The sequence below is a fragment of the Penicilliopsis zonata genome, assembly GCF_001890105.1.
Source record: "Penicilliopsis zonata CBS 506.65 unplaced genomic scaffold ASPZOscaffold_49, whole genome shotgun sequence".
In the NCBI taxonomy this organism is placed as follows: Eukaryota; Fungi; Ascomycota; class Eurotiomycetes; order Eurotiales; family Aspergillaceae; genus Penicilliopsis; species Penicilliopsis zonata.
In genome coordinates this window covers 1-23639 of record NW_019208950.1, presented here as the reverse complement: position 1 = coordinate 23639, position 23639 = coordinate 1, and the positions used below count along the sequence as shown (strand labels likewise).

Sequence of the window (23639 nt, the reverse complement as noted above, 5' to 3'; positions counted from 1 at the left end):
TGAACTTCTTATATAAGACTTTTTTATTTTAAAAGTATTTATCTACTTGCTGCAGCCATTTTTAGGCGCCCTTATCTTAATATTCACCTATATATTTAGGGATCTAGTTAAGTTTTAAGATCTTTTAGTAGGGGCGTCCACCTTAGTCATTAGGATTATTAGTTAACTCTTAATGGCCAGTTTCCCTAGTGGCCGCTTAAGTATTATTCTAGGGACCTAGCTACCTAGTGGTCACTTAGTAAAGGTTATCCTAGAGTTAAGCCACCTGCGCATGGGCAGTCTTAAGTTTCTAGACCAGGTAATTCACTTAGCCTCTTTTACCTTAGAGCACTTGCTCTAGGCATCTAAGAAGAGGGTGAATATCTATCTCATCTATCCCAGCAGTTATGATCATTAAGAGGATTTTAAACACCTTAGGCGATAGGTGGTTCTACACATTACTAATAAGGTTTATTATTAACTTATAGTAGAAGATTAAGTCTTTTATTTACTTAGTTTCTTTAGCAAAGATGCTTAATAATTCTTCTTTCTTTACTTAAGGGGTCTTTCGTCCCTTTTATCCTACTTTTAAATCCTATTAATCTTTAGATATTGTCCATGGAGCGGTAGTCCATTAGGGTCGGCATAGGGGCTAACCCCTAACATAATATGCTACTAGATGTGATATTTGAAAGCTAACAGTCTCTAAGAAATCTCTATTCTATTGCTACTATAGGTTAGAGGGAAGGTATCTATATACCTCCCCTTAGCTTATTAAAAGCTAAGCGACCTAGTGGCGATAGAACTCTATAGAATTAATTAATCCCTAGTATAGAGCAAAAACTCTATATAACCACTCCACCAGGGTTAGGAGATTTCGCGTCGTCAGTGAGCGGGCACCCTGGCGTTCCGCTGAGGTGATCCCGCTCATGGCCACATGGGAGTTCGCGATATCGCTCACTCGCGATATCACACTATTCTTAGGCATATATTAAAGAGGTTTATAAGTAGTTATACTATATAAGAGAAAGCTTAATAAAATATATTATTTATAATATTATTATTTTTTAGGATCTTTTATATGCTTATTATCTTAATCTCCTTTATAATCTTATTTTTTATAATATTTAATATCTTAATCTCTTTTAAATAGTTATCTCTAATATTATTTATTTATACTAGAGGGGGAGAGAAGAAGAAGATATAGGCTAGAGCCTTTATTTTCTCTTCTATCTTATTTATATAGTTATATTTTATCTTAAGTCTTAATATAATATTGTGATATTCGAAAGCTAATGGTCTCTAAGAAATCTCTATTCTATTGTTACCATAGGTCAGAGGGAAGGTATCTATATACCTCCCCTTAACTTATTAAAAGCTAAGCAACCCAGTGGTGATAGAACTCTATAGAATTAATTAATCCCTAGTATAAAGTGAAAACTCTATATAACCACTCCACTAGGGTTAGGAGATTTTATATTATTAGTGAGTGGGCACCCTGGCGTTCCGCCAAGGTGATCCTGCTTATAGCTGCGCAGGAGTTTATAATATCACTTACTTATAATATTATATTCTCCCCTACTTAATTAGAACTTTATCTATAAAGTCCTAATCCTTCCTCTAAGACCTTATTAAGATAAATTAGCTATTAATAGGTGATTTACTAGTTTTATTTAATAAGGGCCTAAGGTTAGCAAATAAAGACTTATTCTTTAATTACTTTATTAATTGCTTGCTAACTAATGGGGGGTCGCCCAGTCCTAGGCGAGGGCGCGGGGTATATCTATAATTACTATTACTAGGTGACCTAGTAACCTCTTTATTTATAATAAAGGGTATATCTCCTTATCTACCTAGTAGTGATTCTTCCTTTACTCCCCCTCTTGCTATTATTACTTCTTATAACTATCCCTTACTAATGGCTTCTAACAGTGAATTTGGGGACTCTAAGTCCCTTATCTAGTACTCTTATTATGGGTCTAATTATTTTTATTATTTATTAAAGACTAAGCATCTAGTGCCTCCTAGGACTCCTTCGCCATCTACTAAGGAGTCTCCCCCTTAGCCTCTATTAGGCTCTTATTATTTAAAGCAAGTTGCGGATTATAATGGTCTAGCGCCTATTACTCACTATAAGTTTATTAATCTAGGGGGTTAAGATATGGCTAATAGTAATAAAAACTAAACTTCCTTTAGAGGCGCGTATGACCTCCTTTAATAATCATAAGCTTATTTATTTATTCCCTACTATTTATATATATTAGGACTTCTTTTAGGGTGGCTAGGCGTTAGTCCTAAGCTATATATTAAAACTTTCTGCTACTATTATTTTTAAGCGGGGGCCTATAGCGGCTAACCCTTACTTAAAGTATACTTATAGTAATAATCCCTAGACTGCCTATATTATGCCTCCCATTAAGGAGATTAATAAAGATAAGTATAAGGTTTACTATACTAGGGTATATATAAACTATCTCTTCTATAATAAGAATACTAATTACAACTTACATTTATTTCTTCCTAAGTCTTTCCCTTATTAGTTGCTAATATGTCGCAGGTGTTAATTATAATAGTAATAAAGAGTAGAGAAAGAAGGATAAGTATAAGAAGTAGCAGAAGAGAAAGAAGGTTAAGAAGAAGAGGACTTTATTACTTATTATTTTTACTACTTCTATTACTTTTACTACTTCTACCACTAATCCTATATTAGCTACTATACTTTTTACTATTCTTTTAGCCTTATTAAACCTATTGTCTGCTGCTAGCGCTGGCGCCGCTTTAGCTAGCTTATAATTAAGCACTCTTATTATCCTAGCCGCGGTGAGGGCTTAAGTGACTCCTTATTAAACTATTCTAGGTTTTACTCCCCCAAAGGTGTCACTCTAGCGTTTAATTATTTCTTATAAGAAGATAGCGCGTTATTTTAAGGAGCTTCTAGTTCTTTACTCTAACTTCACGAGTTAGAAAGTTAAAAAGACTATAGATACTCACTAGAAGAGTCTAATTAATAGTTCTCTTTAACTTATTAATTATAATAATACCCCCCCTATTATTCTATTTCCCTTATTAAATGCTGACATTAACAATTTACCAAAGATTTATTAGGCTATTATAGACATGTATTAATAAGTAACCACCCTTAAGGCTTATAAAGATGTATTAGTTACTGCCGCCGCTGCGGAGAAAGAGGAGGAGAAGGATCTATAGGGGGAGTATCTTCTATATATAAAGAAGTATTATTATAAGGAGTGATTAGCATCTATATCCTAGGGTATTATTATTAGCTCTTTATAGCTAGTCTCTTTTCTTTAGTAAACTTTATAATAAATTTCTTCTTAGTATCTTTTAGTACTCTTTAAGGGGTAATCTCTTTATCCCTCATTTACATAATCAGGTATAGGCCTTTTTCTATTATTCTTACCTTCTCACCTTATCTTATAATTAATTAGACAACTACTATAAATAGTTTATTAAAGTTAATACTATTCTAGGCATTGGCGTCCTATAGTCTAGGGTTAGTCTTTTAGTCGTCCCTATTACTATAGTCATCTTTAGACATATTATTATTAGATGTCATTTTCTTAGATGCCTCCTATTTAGAGGTGCTCTCTAAAGAGATTAATATTATCCTCTATTAGTCCCTTTATTATTAGATTGCCGTCTTTATTAAGGGGTTTTATTTCTTTTATTATACCTTCTACTAAGCCTTTTTAATTATATGCTCTATAATAGCATTATTATTAATATCTTTACTAACCTCTCCCCCCCCTATCCTTAAGTATTCCCCTAAACACTTTATTGTCTGTTGTCTCTCTACCGCCACTTACTCTTTCTTTATAATTATTAATAACTCTCTATAGGAGGGCGGCAGTGGTTCCTATTTTTTTAGGATTTTCCTTACTTTAACTAGATACTAAAGTATAATACCCTACTAGCGCAGTGCCTATTACATTGCCGCCAATATCTATAGCTAGCTTAGTTTATCTACCTTAGTAGTAATTAATTACTAACTATTAATTAGGTTTTGCAGCACTCATCCGCCAGGTTCTTTAAGGGCATATATACCTAGGGGGTGTATTTTTAGTACCCTATATAGACTAAACCACTTGCTCTCTAGCTTCTTTAGTGATTTATTCCTAATTAACACCTAGTCGCCTTTTTTAAAGCCTATTTTTATTATTAGGCTATTATACACTATCTTTATCTTTATTATATAGTTTAATAGTAGCTTATTTATTAGTAATTAAATATAGTTAACCTGCTAAAGCTGTTCCTCCGCCTCCGCAAGGTTGTCGTTCACTGGTCCCTTATTATTATCACCTAAGATATAGGGGTTAATACTATATAAGAGGTAAAAGGGGCTTTTTCCTATTACTACATAAGTCTATATATATGTGGTGAAGAGGGCCTATAGGAGGTATTTATCCTAGATCTTTATTAATTTCCCCATAATATACTTTATAAGCATTTAACCTAGGAGGCCGTTAAGGTTCTCAACCTTACTATTTATTTATGGGTGATATAGTATTATCATCTAATATCTTATTTATAGGATCTTTAGATAGTATTAGACTACCACCGCAAGTAAGTTAGGTCTATTATCTAATAAGAGCTTATAAGGGGCGCCATAATTTATAAAGACTTTATTATGTAGGAATTTAGTAATCACCTCTACTATGCCTTCTAGAACTATATAGGCCATTAGCTAACCTATCGCGTACTTAATTATCATAATAATCTATTAATTACTATTAGGAGTTAATAGTAGGGGCCTAATTAGGTTAATGGCCCACCTCTTAAATAGTAGAGCTATTATTAGTAGATTAAGGTGTCTATATTAGAGATCCTCCTATAAGCCTTATAATACCTAATATATAGGGTAGTCTTAGATATATTATTTAATCTTGGCCTATATCATCAGCCACCATCCTTAAGGCCAAATAACGCCTATAAGTCCCAGGTGTCTAAGATGTCTAAATTCATTATATATTCACTTAATAAAGTCTATATAAAAAGGAACTAGAAGATATAATATTTTATAATTATTATAAATATACTTTAGCTTATTATTATTCTCTCCTGCCAGGCAAAAGTTAGGAGCCATCTTTTTAATTATATATTAAAGACCCTGGTGCGCAGGTGCTTTATTTATTATTAGGTATATTATTATACCTTTTAGCCACTCCTCCTCTAAGTGGCCTTAAAGTGCTAATAAGGAGGCTATAAATATTTATTGCCACTCTTATTAGACTATATCTTCTGCCTTATCTTTAGGCCTATCTTTAATAAAGTCAGGTTAATAACTAATAATATTAAGGATAATTATTTTAGTCCCTTTCTAGTAGCAAATCTTTAGATTATATTTACTAAACTTATTAATCTATTATATAAGTCTCTTAGAGTATGTCTTTATTATTAATAAATACTATAAGCTCTTATAATCTATAATAATAGTTATAATAGTACTATTTTTAATATAGTGGTCCTAAGTTTATAGTGCCTTCTTTATCACTAGCAGCTCTTTCTCCTGCATTAAGTAGTTTTACTCTATAAGAGATAGCTTTTATTTATTAAATATAATAGGGTGGTCAGCATCATCTTCTACCATCTATAGAAGAACTATACTAATAGCCTACTTAAAGGCATCTATTTTAATATAGAACTTCTTCTTATAATCTAGTAAATAGAGTATTAGGGCGGTTACTAGGGCTTCCTTTACTACTTAAAAGGCAGCCTTATATAATATAGTTTATATAATAGGTTAAAATTTCTTCATGCGCAATTTAGCGTCTAATTCTTTTAGTAGGTTATATAAGGGTGCAGTGATGCATGTAAACCCCTATATAAATTATTAATAGTAAGTAGTTAATCCTAGGAATTGGTGAACCTTATAGACATTCTAGGGCCTTAGCCAGTTTAATACCGCTTTAACCTTCTTGGGCATAGGTGATATCTAGCCCCTTTTAATAATATGTCTATAGAACTCTAGTTTCTCCACAGCAAATTCACATTTTAATACTTTGGCATATAGTTAATATTCTTTTAGGATAGTAAGGACCAGGTTAAGGTGTCGGCAGTACTCATTAATATTTTTAGAGAAGATAAGGATATTATTAAGGTATACTATTATAAAGTAGCTAATATACTTCCTTAAGATATAATTTATTATTATCTAGAATATTACTAGTGCGTTACAGAGACTAAACAGCATAGCCAAGAATTTAAATTTACTAAATACTATATTAAATGCCATTTTTTTAACTAAGTTATCTCCTATTTATACTTACTAATATCCTAATAGAAGATTAATCTTCAATATTACCTGGCTCCCACTTACCATATCTAGTAACTCCTAGATTTAGGGTAATGAGTAGCCATTCTTAACTATTAAATTATTTAGTACTTAATAGTTAATATATATTTGCTACTCTTCTGTCACTTTTTAGATAAATACTACTAGAAAGCCCTAGGGACTAGTAGAGGGTTAGATAAGCCCCTTCTACTTTAGGTCCTTTAGTTATTAAATTAGCTCCTTAAGCTTTTCTTATAAGAGGGAGAAAGGGCTAATATTAATAGGCATGGCGTCGCCCATATTAATATTATATATAATATCTTATTTAGGCGGGAGGGCTGCCGTAAGTTCTTAGTAGAAGATATTATACTTCTAGAGGACTACCTCCACCCTAGGATTTATATATAGCTTACGCCCGTCTAGGAGCTCAGTAGTTTATTAAAGAAAATAGAGAACACCTTTTAATTTTGCCTTATATAGCATACATAGCGTATATTATGCTAAGATTATATTAATATAGGGCATAATCATGACTTATTATTTAATATCCTTTAAGAGCATAGAGAACTGTTCACCTTAGTGGTCCTAAAGAATCATTCTTAATTCTAACTATTTAATAATAAGGTCAGTAGCTTTTAGCCATATCTATCCTAAAATAATGTTATATTTAAGATTATTAATAACCTAGGTAAGGGTTATTCTTGTCTATCTGCCAAGGCGTAGCAGGAGGCGTACTTAGTATATGGCTAGAATATAATTACTATTTAGTAGTGTTATATCTAGCTGAGTGCCCTTATTAATCTATTAGGGTAGGGTATAGGTGAGTTTTTAAAGTACCCTACTACTTATAAAGTTATTAAAGGCTCTGCTATTAATTATATATTTAACCTTTAATTTCCCTTATTCCCTAGTACTAATCTCCCCTCTAAAGATTAGCAGCCCTCCGCCTAGCGCATTTATTTATACTAATATTATTTAGGTTATTAGTTTATGCTTCCTTTTTTATATTTTTCACTTTTTATCTCCTTATAGGGGTGGTAATCCCTGGGGGTCTAGGACATTAGGGAGGTTAATATTAGAGATTATAGAAGCCTTAAGCATTTACGCTGCTAGCGCTTCTAGTTCTAGTAGTCAACTCTATTTCCCTCCCTTAGGGCCTTTATTAAGAGGGTTATTATTAGGATTTCGCTTAGTTAATAATCCTTTATATAATGTCTAGGTTTCCTGCATGTAAAATAGAGTCCTCTTGCGCTAGCAATTAATCATTAAGGATATGGTATATATCTATTTATAAGGGTAGGCCTCCTAGGCAGGGCATATAGTTGCCCTAGGGTATTAATATTTATAGTATCTAGTGCTCCTATTAGCCTGTAGATATATTGCGCGGCGACAACCCTTTTCTTATAGAGAGCAAATTTTGCGACAACCCTGGCTAAGGTGGTTAGTTTATTAAATTTATATACTCACCATCCTTAGAGTTATTTTTAGCTGCCTATAATAAATCATTAGATGAGTATATTCTCTACTAGTGAGGGATTAATTTAGTTTGCGACTTCCACCAATTTATGGGCATATATCTAAATAGATTGCTTTTCTTAGGTGAGACTCTTATACGCCTCCTAGTGGTGTTCCTCACTAAGGTATTTAATATAGTTATTAGTAATCCACTTCTTAAATTCCGCCATAGTTTTAATGGGGGCGTGGAGCTTATTATTAATAGAGCTCTATAAATGCCTCTATTATTTATGCGCCTCATTATTAAGTTTCTATTTTGCCACTAGAATCTTCTCTCTATTAGTAGTAAACTTCTTATATAAGACTTCTTTATCTTAAAAGTATTCATCCACTTGCTGCAGCCATTTTTGGGCGCCCTTATCTTAATATTCACCTATATATTTAGGGATCTAGTTAAGTTTTAAGATCTTTTAGTAGGGGCGTCTACTTTAGTTATTAGGATTATTAGTTAACTCCTAATGGCTAGTTTTCCTAGCGGCTGCTTAGGTGTCATTCTGGGGACCTAGCTGCCTAATAGTCACTTAGCGGAGGTTATCCTAAAGTTAAGCCACCTATATATGGGCGGTCTTAAGTTTCTAGACCAGGTGGTTCACTTGGCCTCTTTCGCCTTAGAGCACTTACTCTAGGTGTCTAAAAAGGGGGTGAATATCTGTCCTATCTATCCTGGCGGTTATAATTATTAAGAGGATTTTAAACACCTTAGGCGATAGGTGGTTCTACATATTACTAATAAGATTTATTATTAACTTATAGTGAAAGATTAAGTCTTTTATTCACTTAGTTTCTTTAGTAAAGATGCTTAATAATTCTTCTTTCTTTACTTAAGGGGTCTTTTGTCCCTTTTATCCTACTTTTAAATCTTATTAATCCTTAGATATTGTCTGTAGAGCAGCAGTCCGTCGGGGTCAGCACAGGGGCTAACCCCTAATATAATATACTACTAGATATAATATTTAAAAGCTAATAATCTTTAAGAAATCTCTATTCTATTACTACCATGGGTTAGAGGGAAGGTATTTATATACCTCCCCTTAGCTCATTAAAAGCTAAGCAACCTGGTGGCGATAAAACTCTATAGAATTAATTAATCCCTAGTATAGAGCGAAAACTCTATATAACTGCTCCATCAGGGTTGGGAGATTTCGCGTCGTCAGTGAGCGGGCACCCTGGCGTTCCGCCGAGGTGATCCCACTCATGGCCACGCGGGAGTTCGCGATATCGCTCGCTCGCGATATCACAATATAGATTATATATATTATCTCTTTTATAATATACTACTTTATAAGCTACTATAGGTCTTTTAGGCTCTCTATAGCTATCTCTACTTATTCTTAATATATTATTATAAGTATCTTTTTTACTAGGTGTAACTTTTTATTCCTTTATAATTAGCTATAGCCCTAAAGTTCCTTCTCTTAATATCCTCTTATTATAATATATTTATATATAGGGTTATTTCTATTAAATAGTGGTCTAAATTATAGTATAGATTTATTTAGACTTTATTCTAGATTAGGGTCTCCTCTAATATATAGAATATCACTATTAAGTCTATAGTTAAGAACTATTATCCTCTTTATTATATTAAAGATCTAGTAGTAGTGATTAAGGTAAGGTTCTATATACCTAAAATATCTGAGAGTCTTATAACTTTTAAGTTAGCCCTTATTCTCTCTTCTCCTTATAAAGGGTAGTATAGATTAAAGTCTTTAAAAGCTATATAGTCCTCTATTATTTCTAAAATAGCCTTTTATAGCTATATTAAATCTCCTCTCTTCTACTTTTAATTAATATAGATATTATATATATATATTATATAATTCTTAACTCTTAAGGATTATATTTATAAATAAGCTATATATATTATTATAGTCTAGCTATTAATATTAAATCTTTTATTAATAAAGAGATAGACACCTATTACCTTCTTTATATCTAGATATAATAAATAATATATTTATTTATTTAAGTAGTGAGTTAAGTTTATATATAGATTTCTTTATAATTCTTAAATAGTAATAATGTTAAAATTAGTTACTCTTAAGTCTTAAAGAAATATAGCTAAGACTTAGTCCTTAAACTTCTTAATATTATACTATAGTATAGATAGTTTTAGATATTTATTTATTATAGGGGGTAAATATCTTAATTTTTTTTATTATTAATATTAGGCTAGTATTAAGGGCTTCTCTAGCTACTCTTAATATAATTATAATACTACTTATATTATATATACTTATTTTTATTAAGTTATTTATTAAGGGTGCTTCTTAAAAGGTAAAAGCTTTTTTATTATTATTTATAGAGGCTTCTTTCTTCTTCTTCTCTTCCTTAAAGGGTTTACCCTTTATATTAAATTAGATCCTCCTTCTTTAGTAGAGCACCTTCTTTAGAGAGGTAATTATATAGCTTCTCTTTTTATAATTCTATATTATTAAGATTATTAATAGTTAAGGCTATAAGTCTATTCTTATATTTTTATTACTACTAATTTTAGTCTTATTTTTAGGTTATTAGTTATAATCTTAAGCTTCTTTATTTAAGCTTATTTATAATTAAATAAATATTATTAAGCTAAACTTATAATAAAAGTAAGGTTTATTATTAAGTACTATATATACCCTCTTATACTTAGCTTTAATATATAAGTATTTTTTATTTTAGGTAGTATACTCCTTTTTATAGTTTAGATACTTTAATTTTTTATTTTATATCTTAATATTATAAGAGTAGTTACTATAAGGTCTAAAGTAGTATATATATATCTAGATATTAAAGTATTAACTTTCTATATACCTAAATTTAGAGTAGTTAAAGTATTACTTTAATTTTATTTCTTAAAAATAAAGTTTATATATATATAACTCTATCTCCTAGATTACTCCCTAATAAATAACTATATTAATTATCTTTAGAATAAAGAATTTAAAAATAGTAAAAGAGTTCTTCTTCTTTATTATATTATCTTAAAATTATTTAGTTTTTATAAGCTTATTTAACTTTAAGGCTAGCTAATAATATTAATTCTCTCTTATAAGCCTCTTAATAAGCTTTAATTAATCTTTAATTTAAAAGGTTTTATAATTTAGGCTATAGGCTATTACTTTTTATATTTATTACTATATCTTTATATTCTCTTTAAAAATCTCTTATTATAGTTTTATCTAGATATAAAGGGTTTTTACCTCTATAATATTATATCTCTTAATTAAAATATTATTTAACTTAAGTTATTATATTATTATAACTTATACTACCTTAAGGGTCTTAACTCTATTAATAATAGTAAATTAATATATTTATTTTATAATAATTCTTTATAGATTAATAAGAGTCTTAATATAGAGGCTCTTAATTATATAGCTATCTTTAATATAAATAATTATATAATTATTATTATTAAGTTTAGTTATATAAGTTAAGAGGCTTAATAAAAAACTTTATATAACTATTCTTATAATTAAAGAAAAGAGGGCTATAGTAATTATTTATATTTATAAAACTACTCTTATTAGCTATTTTATACTATTAATACTTTACTTAATATTAATATTTATCTTAATAGAGGTAATATTATACTAAAGAGAGATAATATTATTATTATATTTAAATTAAAAGCTTATTATTAGTTTTTAAAGCTCTTTTATATTTAATTAATAAATAATCTCTTAAAAGGTCTTAAAAGACTTCTTTAAGATCTTAATAATAGACTCTAAAATCTAGATCTTCTTCTTCTTTATATAATTAAGTATTATAGTAATATTATACTATAGGATGCTTATATATTTATTAATATTATTTAATTAAGACTTATTTTAAATTATAAGATTTAGTTATTTCTTACCCTTCATTATTATAAGGGTTATAGATATAATATCTAGTTATAGCTCTAGATATAAGGAGTAATTTAATATTAGTCTTAAGGTGTATAACCCCTAGGTTATAGTGTGATTTCCAAGAATTCGGTTCGCGCTCAGGTAGTTGTTTTTTTTGAGATCAGGTCAAGAAGGTGAAGAAAGCGGTGCCTGTTTATGAGATTCTTTAGACAGGCCAGGTGGTCATTGAAGCATCACGGCGTTTGGGCTTGAAACATCGATTGTATTACGCCGAGTAACTCCAGATTGTCAGAATATAGCAGAATTTACAGTGTATTAGTCTTCGTATTTATGTACTCGCTGTGGAGCTGAATCTTCCTAAACCCGTGCCCCTTTATGCCCGCAATTACTGGACAACACAAGCAAGAGGTGCTATATGATGACAACAAGTTGAGTTTTTTGCAGCAAAATCTTCACCATGGTCAACCATCTAAGCGTAATGGATGTATCTAACGATTTTTGATAACTGATCCTTAAATTATTAGATTCCCAATTCTCTTAACACTATTTATATATTCATTGATAATATGAATTAGGGCAAAAGTTTTTAGAAAAAGCTGAAAACATGAGCAATTAGCCATGCCTCTACGCACTATAAGATTATAACTAAAAGAAAAAGTTCATATTAATAAAAGGACAATGATCAGCGTTAGCTAACATAGATCATTATTATATTCTAAACATTATATAAGGAATAATATTTAAAATATTATTATAGTACTATAACTTATTCATCTGACGGTTTTATATCTCTTTCAGCATATAGAACATGGCCAGTATAGCGCCCCTCTTCGTCATGGTAAATATGAACTGGCTGGACTTTCTTGTTCTTGTATTGTTCCTCGGTTGCTAATAATGCTGTGGCGTGCGCCTTGAGGTCGGTATGACTCGTGTGCGACGGGTTTCTGTAATGGTAATTTTATTAGAAATACCGACCGTATAGTATTGACATTTTGCTTACTTGAGGGTGGCGATAGTGAAATGCGCTAGGTCCGGCTTTTCCGTAGCGGTTTCGATGAGGGTTAGGGTACGATTACGCAGGATAGAGTTGCGGATTCTCTGGGTGAATTTAACAGCATGCCGAGGAATGGGGGACATGGTGGCCTCTGAGCTTCATAAATGTTTTGTATGGATTAAATCTGTGTTTCAATCTTCGTAGTAGATTTCCCAAGAGCAGCAGGACACACTATATATATTCTTCCGTCAGGTGCAAAGGCCTGGTTAGCGCCGCCATAGTTGCGCTTTCCTAGGCTCTGGCATAGTGCCCCAATGGCCAGGATAGCTTCTTTAAGAGTGCATAGGCGCCCGTTTCATACTGACACGTCGTTGATTGACATGTTCAAGAGGTGGCGATGCTGACCAATCAATTGCCGCTGGGAAGTCTGAGGCTGCTTTTCAGGTCATGTGATTGGCTATTTTTGCCACGTCATCTGCGTCCAGGGCGCGGAGGACATATTCACGTATTTTGGACTCATGACGATATTAATATTATCTGTACCGACAATATCGGTCCAATATGAGGAACATAGCCTGCTTTCTACAGAGACGTATTGTTCCCTTGAGAAGTTCTTGCATTTTCCACAAGTTCATGTCTACCAATGCCGACAAGAGTACGATGGACCAGCCTACCTATATTTCCCCCATTGATGCGGAGCCACTTCATCGCTACCGTCAAGGCGGTTACCACCCTGTCATCTTAGGAGAATACCTTAAAGCTGGAAGGTACAAAGTGTTGCATAAGTTAGGATGGGGTGGCTACTCGACAGTTTGGGCGGCGAGAGATCAAAGGTAATACCTACAAGGTGTAACGCACGGTAGTCCCAGCTAATCTAAACTTACCCATGTAGGACAGAGACTTACGTCGCTGTGAAAATTTCTGTTGCAGAAAAGGAACATGATAGGGAGACGCGAGAACTCCAAACCATGAGAGAACTGGCATCTTATCACCCTAGTCCGACGCATGTGGTGCAGTTGCTCGATGATTTCGATCTAACGGGTCCAAATGGATTTCATAAATGCCTCGTTTATGAGCTTTTGGGGCCAAACATTCCGGACGTAATTGATGCTCATTTTTCCGGTGGGAGACTCCCTGGAAGGCTTGCTAAAATCATTGCCAAGCAAAGTCTTGCCGGGCTCAATGATTTGCACCAACAAAATATTGGACATGGAGGTATAGTAACTCACTCGCCTGGGGAGAAACTGAACAATTCTCACCTGAAATAGATTTGCACACTCGCAATTTGGCCTTCACCATGCCTTGCTTGGATAAGGTAACCGAAGACGTTTTCTTTGAGATTTTAGGAAAACCTGAAATAGGCCGTGTTGAGAGGCGCGATGGGAAAGACGTTGAGCTCGGCGTGCCGGAGTATATCGTGAAGCCCACCTCATATCGAACCCGTTCTTGGAACTCGACTCAGTTAATCAAAATACTTGACTTCGGAGAATCATTCTTATGTACCGCCGTTCCTCACACGCTGCACACTCCTTTGCCTGTTCGAGCACCCGAAGTCATATTCCAGGATCAAATTGATCATCATGTTGACTTGTGGAGTATGGGCTGCATGGTACGTGAAATGGTACAAGTCTCAACGCTATGCACGACTAAATTGATAACTATGACAGCTCTTTGAACTTTTCACGGGCCAGCCACCTTTTGATACCTTCCTAATAACACCCCCAATTCTCATCGGTCAAATGCAAGAGATGGCGAGTGACGATCTACCTAAAAGATGGCAAAAGATATGGGATACGATGAATAAAGGGGACGCCGTGACCGCGGAAAGCTCCGGGCCTAACCTCCAAGAATGGCTGGAAGAAGTGTATTTTGATGGACGCCGGACCCCTGATCTCACAAGAGAGGATATAATGAGGCTAGGAGAAATCATCGGACGCTTGTTGTGTTTTGAACCGTCGGCAAGAGCATCAGCGAGACAGATCCTCGATGACCCTTGGTTCAATGAGTAGGCTAGGCGGGCTGTTCGTGAGGAACTTGACCCTAGCTCGGGCCTAACAACTTCCTGAGACCTGTTCGATCTTCAACCCTGCATGCCGGAAATGGCCTCTAGCACTCTCTTCCTTTGCACCAACCACATTGATACACCATTCAAGGAAGGCAGCAAATCCTCTCTCGGGGTCTTTTTCGTAGTAATTCCAGTTACGCCGAATGAATCCCTTGAGTTTAGCAAAAAACTCTTCAATTGGGTTCAGGTCTGGCGAGTACGGTGGCAAATAGATTAGCTTCACCCCTGCGTCTTCGCACATTTTTACAAGTTGCTCCGACCGGTGAAATGACGCGTTGTCCATAACAAGGACAGATTTAGGTTCGGGCCATCTTCCGCAATGGTGAAGTAACTGGGCTATAAAGTCTTCAAATACGGTGGTATCCGTAGAACCGCGGAAGATACACGAGAGAACAATCCCATCCTGTGCGTACGCGGGCAATATCTGGTATCTCTGGTCATGATGGAATTGCGTTACTTGTAAAGGGGCCGTGCCAAGTGGTGCCCAACCTGTCCGTCTAAACCCAACGCGTTTATCACATCCGGATTCATCAACATATACGAGGTGGTACGATTTGAAGTCTGACAGATTATGTAGATAATAATCTCGCAAATTAGCATTTTGCTCTCTCGCACGTTGCCGTGCAGTCTTTTTTGACCAACCCTTAGCGACAAGGGCTGTCCTAATGCTGGAGGTTGTGACCATGGTCTGAAACTCATCCCAAAGGAATACAGCCATCTCGTCGAGGTATAGGCCAGGTTTCTCACATAGATGATCACAAAGTGCTGTAATCATCAGGGGTGTCACAGTTCGTTTCCGACCTACTCGGGTTTGAGGGGCGTAAATGCTTCCAAATTGTCGTAAGTTTCTGCGGATATTGATGATGGTTAGCTTGTTGCATTCAGCCTGCTCGGCCATTTCAGATGTGGTGAAGGACTGGCTCTCTATCATATCACGTATGAGAGCGAGCTTGGCAGGAGAGAGTCTTGGGGCCATATCGCCTGGAAGTAAATGGGTGCTTAGACTGGGTAGAACTTGTAGCTGAGATGCGTAGGGAAGTTGTCGGATGACAGAGAGGGAGGGGGAAGGAGGGGCTGTGTACTCCGTAGGTAGCGTGTGTATGGCGGTTCCGTGTAAAATACATCCCTCGCAGTCTGCTAATTGTATTATAAAATACAGCGACCATTATAGAAAGCGGTCTAAAAAGAGGCTTAAAATAGCTCATCCAATCAGAGCTCACATTTGACGGATTTTTTTTCCGGGAATGAAGTCGCAAGAGTGTGGAGGTATAACTGATTTTGCAAACTACTGTATTGTTGACTACAACAGATATACAGATACCCATCGTCGGATATACAGTTTCTCTTTACATCATTTACTTAACCATTTATTAACCATTTCCTATTGATATTCCTATTATTTGCATATTATCAGGGCCTAACCCTACTATATACTTATATATTATAGATAATATTTATCCCTAAAAGTTATCTAGTTAGTTAGTTTAATATTATCTTATTATTAGCTCTATATAGGGAGAATCCTTACATTATTTAGCTGAAAGATATTTTAAAGAGCACTATATTTTAATGTATTAAATAGTTAGGTTATAAGTATTAGAGGGCTTAAAAAAGACCTAAATTATATATTAAGTATACTAGAAAACATCTTAATTAGGCCCATAAGCATTAGGATTAGACTATAAATTAATAGTAATTAATTATATAGAGTAATAAATACTTTATTAAACTTGGCTATAGTAAGTAATATAAATAAGTCTTTTCTCTTGATATTATTAGTAAGAAATAGAAAAAAGAGCATATATAGCCTTATAAAAAGAGAAAGGCTCTATCCTTAATAATATAGGTATTAATATAGGGTGGTAGTTATTTAGAAATTAATTAAATAGTGTATAATCTTAAATTAAAGTATAGTAGCTATTTAATATAGCCCTATATCTAGATTCTTAATAAAAATCTTAAATCTATATAGAAATTAGGTATAATATTTATGCAGGATAATGCTGCCATTTATATAGTATATATAATTAAGGCATAGTTTAAAGATTATAGGATTCTTATTACTAAATAGTTATATTATAATATTAGCCACCTAGTGGTCTCATCAGGCAGAACAGTTAGCAGAGGACTTCTGAATAGAAGTATAAGGCTAACTCAGAAGGTTATATGATATCATAGCTAGGGCTATAATGAGAGGGCTATATAAGGACACTCATTTACCAGTGTATTTAGTTCTCCATGATTCTTAATAGACTGGCTATACCCGACCCGGAGAACCTGACCCAACCCGACCCGACCCGCGCCCAGGTCGGGTATGGGTTTAGGGTTTAGAACCCATGGGTATACCTATTAGGTGTCATACCCACCCATTGGGTATGGGTATACCCGTCGGGTTTAGGGTTTCTCATATGACTAGTTTTAAACCAATTAAATCTTTAGATATTCACTTTTTTATTAATAATAAATATATAGATTTCTAAGCCTAACCCTATTAGGAAGGTGATTAGCCTATTTAGGTAATCTAAGGTATATAAAATTATATGCCGGGTACCCACGGGTTACCCAATTAAAACCCGCCATACCCATGGGTGAGTATGGGTTTGCCCTAGGCATACCCAGAAACCCGGCGGGTTAGGAATCTAGTGCCCTAAACCCGACCCGCGGGTCGGGTTTAGCCAGTCTAATTCTTAAGAATAGCAATTACTTAAGTACCAGTCAATTTAAACAGACTCATATACTTATTCTTTCAGCTAAATGATATAAGGATTCTCCCTATATAGAGCCAATAATAAGATAATATTAAACTAACTAACTAGATAACTTTTAGGGATGAATATTATCTATAATATATAAGTATATAGTAAGATTAGGCTCTAATAATATATAAATAATAAAAATATTAATAAGAAATAATTAATAAATAGTTAAGTTAATAATATAAAGAGAAACTATATATCTAATAATAAGTATCTATATATTTATTATAGTTAATATACCCCTTTAGTATTAATTAGATTATTAATATTATAGTCCTTTATAAGGTTAATTATATCTAGTATTTTAATAAATCTCTAGTAATTTAGGCTATTAAGGGCCTTAATAAAGCTATTTATAAGTATTTAGATTATTAGTATCTAAATAATCTTTAATTTTCTATCTTATACTTTTTAATAAAGTTAATATTAATAAATATTAATATACCTAAGCTATATCTATAGGAGTAAATCATCTTTAATTAGAAGATTAACTATTTATTAATTATTATATAGAATTATAAGCTTATACTTAAGATTAAATTTAATACTATTAAATAAATATTTTTACTAGAAGAGGTCCTTATTAATATATAATATAATTATAAGCTCTACTTTTATTATTAATATTATTACTATTTTTTATTTTTTAGATTACTAGTTAATTACTTCTTTATATAAGATATAAAGATATCCTTTAATACTCTTATAATCTTAATTATCTTTATATATAATATTACTTATATATATAAAGATATTAAAGATCTTAATAGTATCCTTAAGTATTTATTATAGTCTAGTATATTAAATAATAAGGAATTAGGTGCTATATAAATACTAGATAATATATTCTATAGCTTTAATATACTTTTAAGAAGGGTTCTTTAGGAATTAACTTAAATTATATATAGTTTATAATATATTTAGTCTTATAATAATTATAATATATAAAGTAGATCTTATTAATTATTAATAATAATAAGTTTATTTACTATTAGTCTTTATATTATTATAAATTAGCTTCTTAATTATTACTAGTATATTTAGTGGCTTATAATTTATTAATCTATATTTAATAGTAATAAATATAATATAGGTATCTTAGGATAGCTATAGTTTTCCTTCTTTTTAATCTTATTAAATTTATATATTTAAGAACTATTCTAGTTTTATCTTATATATTTAATAAATATTTATTAAGATATTAGAGAACTATATTACTTAGGCTTTATCTTATTTATAATATATATAAATAAAATTATTAATATATATTATTAGGGTTAATATATTATCTATATATAAATAAGGATCCTTATAGGGCTTTATCTTAAGAGTAAGTAAAGTATTAAATAAGTCTTTTTATTATAGTTTTAGTAATCTATATAGATTATAAAGAGCTTATATTAATTATAGAGCTTTACTATATTATCTAAATCCCTAAAAGAATTTAATATATATATCTTTATTAAGGATACTATTTAAGAATATATTAATAATATTATATTACTTTATTTCTAAGTTAAATATATTAATAATTATTATTAGGGTTTAAAAGGTATATATTATTAATATTATTACTTATATTTCTTTAGAGTTAAATAATTATAGATCTCTATAAATATAGATATAGGCCTTAAACTTAGCTAGATATTTATTTATATTAAATTTATATATAAATATTTACTTAAGTAGTATAATTTATTAATTATTAGATTATTTAATAACTATAAAGGTTTTATAATTATTAAGTCTATTATATTTATTATAAATAGCACTAGTAAATTTATTTTAATATAAATAATATCTTATTATATTCTAGATGTCTAGTAGTGATAAAAGCTTATCTTTATATAATTATTTTAATAAAGATTAATAAAGTTATAATAATTTTAATAATATTATAGTACTAAATATATTAAGTATTAATTTATTATTAATAAATACTATAAAGGCTCTAGATATTATATAAGCCTATTAATAAGTTCTTATACTATAAATAATATATCTTATATTAAAGTTAATCCTAATTTTTTAATATTTAGGATTATTAGAGATATTAGATGCCTTATTAATATTAAGATTATTATTAATTATATTATTAAATATCTTTAACTTTAATAAGTTCTCTTCTTTATTTATAGGTCTAGATATTATTAGCTTTAATATACCCTCTAATTAGCTCCCTAGATTTATATATTTAATTATTAGTAAATTAATATTATAAGTAAATATTACTTAAGGTATTAAGAGTATTTTTATTATCTTTAATAATTTTTATATTTTATTCTTCTTTTTATCTTCTTCTTCTATTAAGGTCTCTTTAGAAAAGGCTAATCTAGATATCTCTATATTATTAAATTATTTATTAAACACCTTTAGTAATAGTTTAATTTATTCTATTTAGAGCTTATTATTATTAATATTTTATTAAGTATTATTATTCTAAATCTATTTATTTATAATTACTTAAATAGTTATTTTTAGGGGTAATAGATAGGCTTCTTTAAGCTATATCTTATTAAATAAGTTCTTAAGGTTATATTTAATTAATTTATTAATAATAAAGTTATAGTATTAAAATACTTTATTAGTTATTAAATTTTATATATATATAATATTTATTATTATCTAGCTAATATAATATCTTATTATTATTTATAATTTTATCTTTATAGTCCTTATAATATATAGATATCTAGTATATATATATAATCTATATAGATATATATTAATAAGGTTATATTTTCTACTAATAAGAGTGAGTAAGTGAGTGAGTGAGTATTATATTATCCTCTAATATGGCCCCATTTAGGGCCCTTTTAGAGTCGCCGACGGCCGGGCGGCGGTGACTAGGACTATAGAAATATATATATATAAATTAATTAATATTAGTTAGCTATATTAGGTATATCTTATTAGTTAGCCTCCCTAATACCTCTTCTTCTTATAATTAGTTGCCTAGATGTCCCTATAGCTAGTTATCTAGATCTTAATCTATTACTAGTTACTTAACGCCAGTGAGCTTATAATTAAGTATACTTATAGGTCACCTTTATTAGTTACCTAGTATTAATAAGTCTATACTTAATTATATTAATAGGCCCCTATCACCAGTTACTTAATATTAGTAAGTTAATTAAATATACTTATAGGCCACCTTTACTAATTACCTAATATTAATAAGCCTATAATTAAATATATCTATAAGCTATCTTTACTAGTTGCCTAATATTAATAAGCCTATATTTAAATATATTAATAGACTTCTATCTCTAGTTACTTATTATTAATAAGCTTTACTACTAGATACCTAATATTAAGGCTATTATTAGTTAGCTTACTTTATTTTATTTTATTAATATTAAGGCTACTATTTTAAATCCTCCTCTTTACTAATTATCTAGATTTAATATCTCTTATTATTCCTTTATTAATCCTCTAATTTCTTATATTTATAATTAATAGATATCTTAATCCCTCTTTAAATAGCTCTATTAATAGTTATATCTTATATTAGTGCTATATTAACTATTAATCCTATATATTGTCCTATTGCCTAGATACTATTTATAATATTATTTATTATACTAATTAGTATAGCTATATTATCTATTATATTATTTAATAAGGCCACTATAGCTATATAAAAAATAAGTAAGTCTAAGTAGTTATTTAATACTTACTTTAGCTTACTTTAGCTTATTTAGGTGTCTAATCTAGCCTAATCTAGCCTAATTTAACCTAATTTAGTCTAATCTAGCCTAAAAATATATTCTTTTTTATTAGACTTTAGACTTAAGAGTATTTATTTATATAAATATAGCCTAATTAATATTAATAAGTATATAAAGAAATTAGGAATAAGTATTTATTCTTAAGGATTAATGCCCTCTAGCACCTCTAGGGCTATAATATAAGTAAGATCTTAAGGGCTATAAGTAAATATTAATTTTAGGGATTAGTGCCCTCTAGGCCTCTAGGCCTCCTTAACTATAGACCCTTAAAGATGCCCCTAGTATACTTAGCTAGGCTATTTATATTACTTAGGCCTAAATAAGTACTTATACTATTAAATTATTAATAGTATAAGTTTATCTTTATATTATATAATAATAAAGTATTTATATTAAGTATTATTAATAGCTCTAGCTATATCTCTAGAGTATCTACTTATAGATATATTAAGGGCTTAAAAGTATTATTCTAGTGGATTTATACCCCTAAGTCCCTAGGGACCTTATTAGCTAGGGGTGTTATTATTATCTAAAGTATAAATAAATATTAATATTATTAAATTACTAATAATATAGACTTATCTTTATTTTATATAGTAGTAGAGTATTTATATTAAATAATAATAATAGCCACTAGGTAGGTCCCTAATATAGATAATAAGTATAATAGTATAAGTTATTTAAGGTAATATCTTAATTTAGAGGGTCTAGAGTAGTTTATATAATAATATATATAATAGTCTCTTAAATCTTATTTAGGGCTAAGAGTACTATAGCTCCTCTTTAGAGCACCTTATTTAAGGATAAGAGAGATAAAGATTAAAGGTAAGATATAGGCTCTTAAGATATATATATAAGTATAAATAGTTTTTATAGCTCTATTAATAATAGTTTATATATAAAAGAGTTAAGATAATAAGTTAAAAAGAGTAGTAATTTATATAATTATTATCTCTTTCTTACTTATTATTAGTAAATAAGTAGTCTAGTATTTCTTTTAGTACTAAAACTAGATATTCCTAGTCTAAATCTATATCTAGGGGTATAAGTAGTAGTAATAGTTATAAATAAATTAAATATCTAGTTTCTATTAAAAATTTAATTATTTTATTTAAATACTTTATATTATTAAGTATCTTTACTAGATTCTAGAGTAGGGCCTACTAGTCTATATTTTAGATCTACTCTTAGGCCTAGTTATACTTTAGGCATATTATAATAATATAGTAGATAATCTTTAGGTCTATTTAGTATACTAGGTATTAATCTATATTAATTTAATATATTTTATTAAGATATCTATTAAAACTAATCTTATTAATATAGGCCTAAAATAGGGTGCTCCTCTTTACTATAGGTAGGCTATAGTAGAGTTAAAGCACTTTCTTATTAATTATAAAGGCTAATATCTAAAGAGTAGATCCTAATTCTTATAATCTTATTTATTTTTAGCTATTCTTTTATTATTATTATATAATTTCCTTAATTTATTTATCTGCTATAGAGTAGAATAGTATAATAGTAATATCTCTTAATAATAGCACCCTAGGTCTATTATTATTATATTCTTAGGAGTGCTATTTAATAGCTTATTTAGTCATCTTATTAATATATTTATTATTTAATATATTAATATAAGCTAGGATTTAATAAAATCTTATTTTTTAGCTAGCTGTTTAGTGCTCCTCTAATAGTTTTATAATCTCTCTTATTAAATATTAACTAGATCCTTAAGTAGGATTTTAAAGTATCTAGAGGATGGCCTAGTTATTTATATATATTTTAACTATATTAAAGAAGTATAGATCTTTTTTAATAAAGTAGAGGGCTAAAATAATACTTATTATCTTTATTATAGCTATAATATTAATAGTCTTTAATCTTAAATAGGCTTATTTAGTTATCTAGGGTTTAAGGGCTATTATTACTATATTTACCTCTTTATAGTATCTTAATTTATTTATATATATCTTTAGGGTGCTGCTATATATTAGAAGATAAATCTTATAATAAATAATTATAATAGTTTTAAAGTATATAATTTTAATAAAGGGGGGTTTCTACTATAAGGAAATAGTATAAGAGAGGTATATTTTTATATTTTATATATTAATATTAGTCTAGAGGAGCATCTCCTCCTTAGTAGCCTTAAATAGTATATATATTAAGAAGTTATAGTAATATTTATAATATTAAAGAATATAATAATATATTAGTATTATTATAATATAAATAAGTATTATTAAGTATATCTTCTATAGGTGCTATTTTATTAGTAAAAGATATAAATCTATATTAAATATACTACTATGATATTCAAAAGCTAAATCCTCTAGAAAATCTCTATTCTATTGCTACTGTGATATTGATGGGGCTATATATATCACTTAACTAAATATACTGCTAGAAAGCAGTATATTGAATGCCTTTTTAGTCGAGTGGTTAAGTGCTTGGCTAAGAATTTCTCATCA

General features: G+C 30.1%; 2 protein-coding genes across 2 annotated transcripts; one reads left to right on the top strand and one right to left on the bottom strand.

The window, feature by feature from the left end:
* Window positions 1-12388: 12388 nt before the first annotated feature.
* ASPZODRAFT_147901 (hypothetical protein) lies at window positions 12389-12759 on the bottom strand (the record flags this gene model as incomplete). Its single annotated transcript, XM_022725304.1, has 2 exons — window positions 12389-12566; window positions 12623-12759. 2 exons carry the CDS (start codon window positions 12757-12759, stop codon window positions 12389-12391), a joined length of 315 nt encoding a protein of 104 aa, XP_022576537.1.
* A 418-nt stretch (window positions 12760-13177) lies between these two features.
* Window positions 13178-14625, top strand: ASPZODRAFT_147900 (hypothetical protein; the record flags this gene model as incomplete). Its single annotated transcript, XM_022725303.1, has 4 exons — window positions 13178-13449; window positions 13509-13831; window positions 13885-14225; window positions 14284-14625. The coding sequence occupies 4 exons, from the start codon at window positions 13178-13180 to the stop codon at window positions 14623-14625; spliced, it is 1278 nt and encodes a 425-aa protein (XP_022576536.1).
* Between the last annotated feature and the right edge of the window lie 9014 nt (window positions 14626-23639).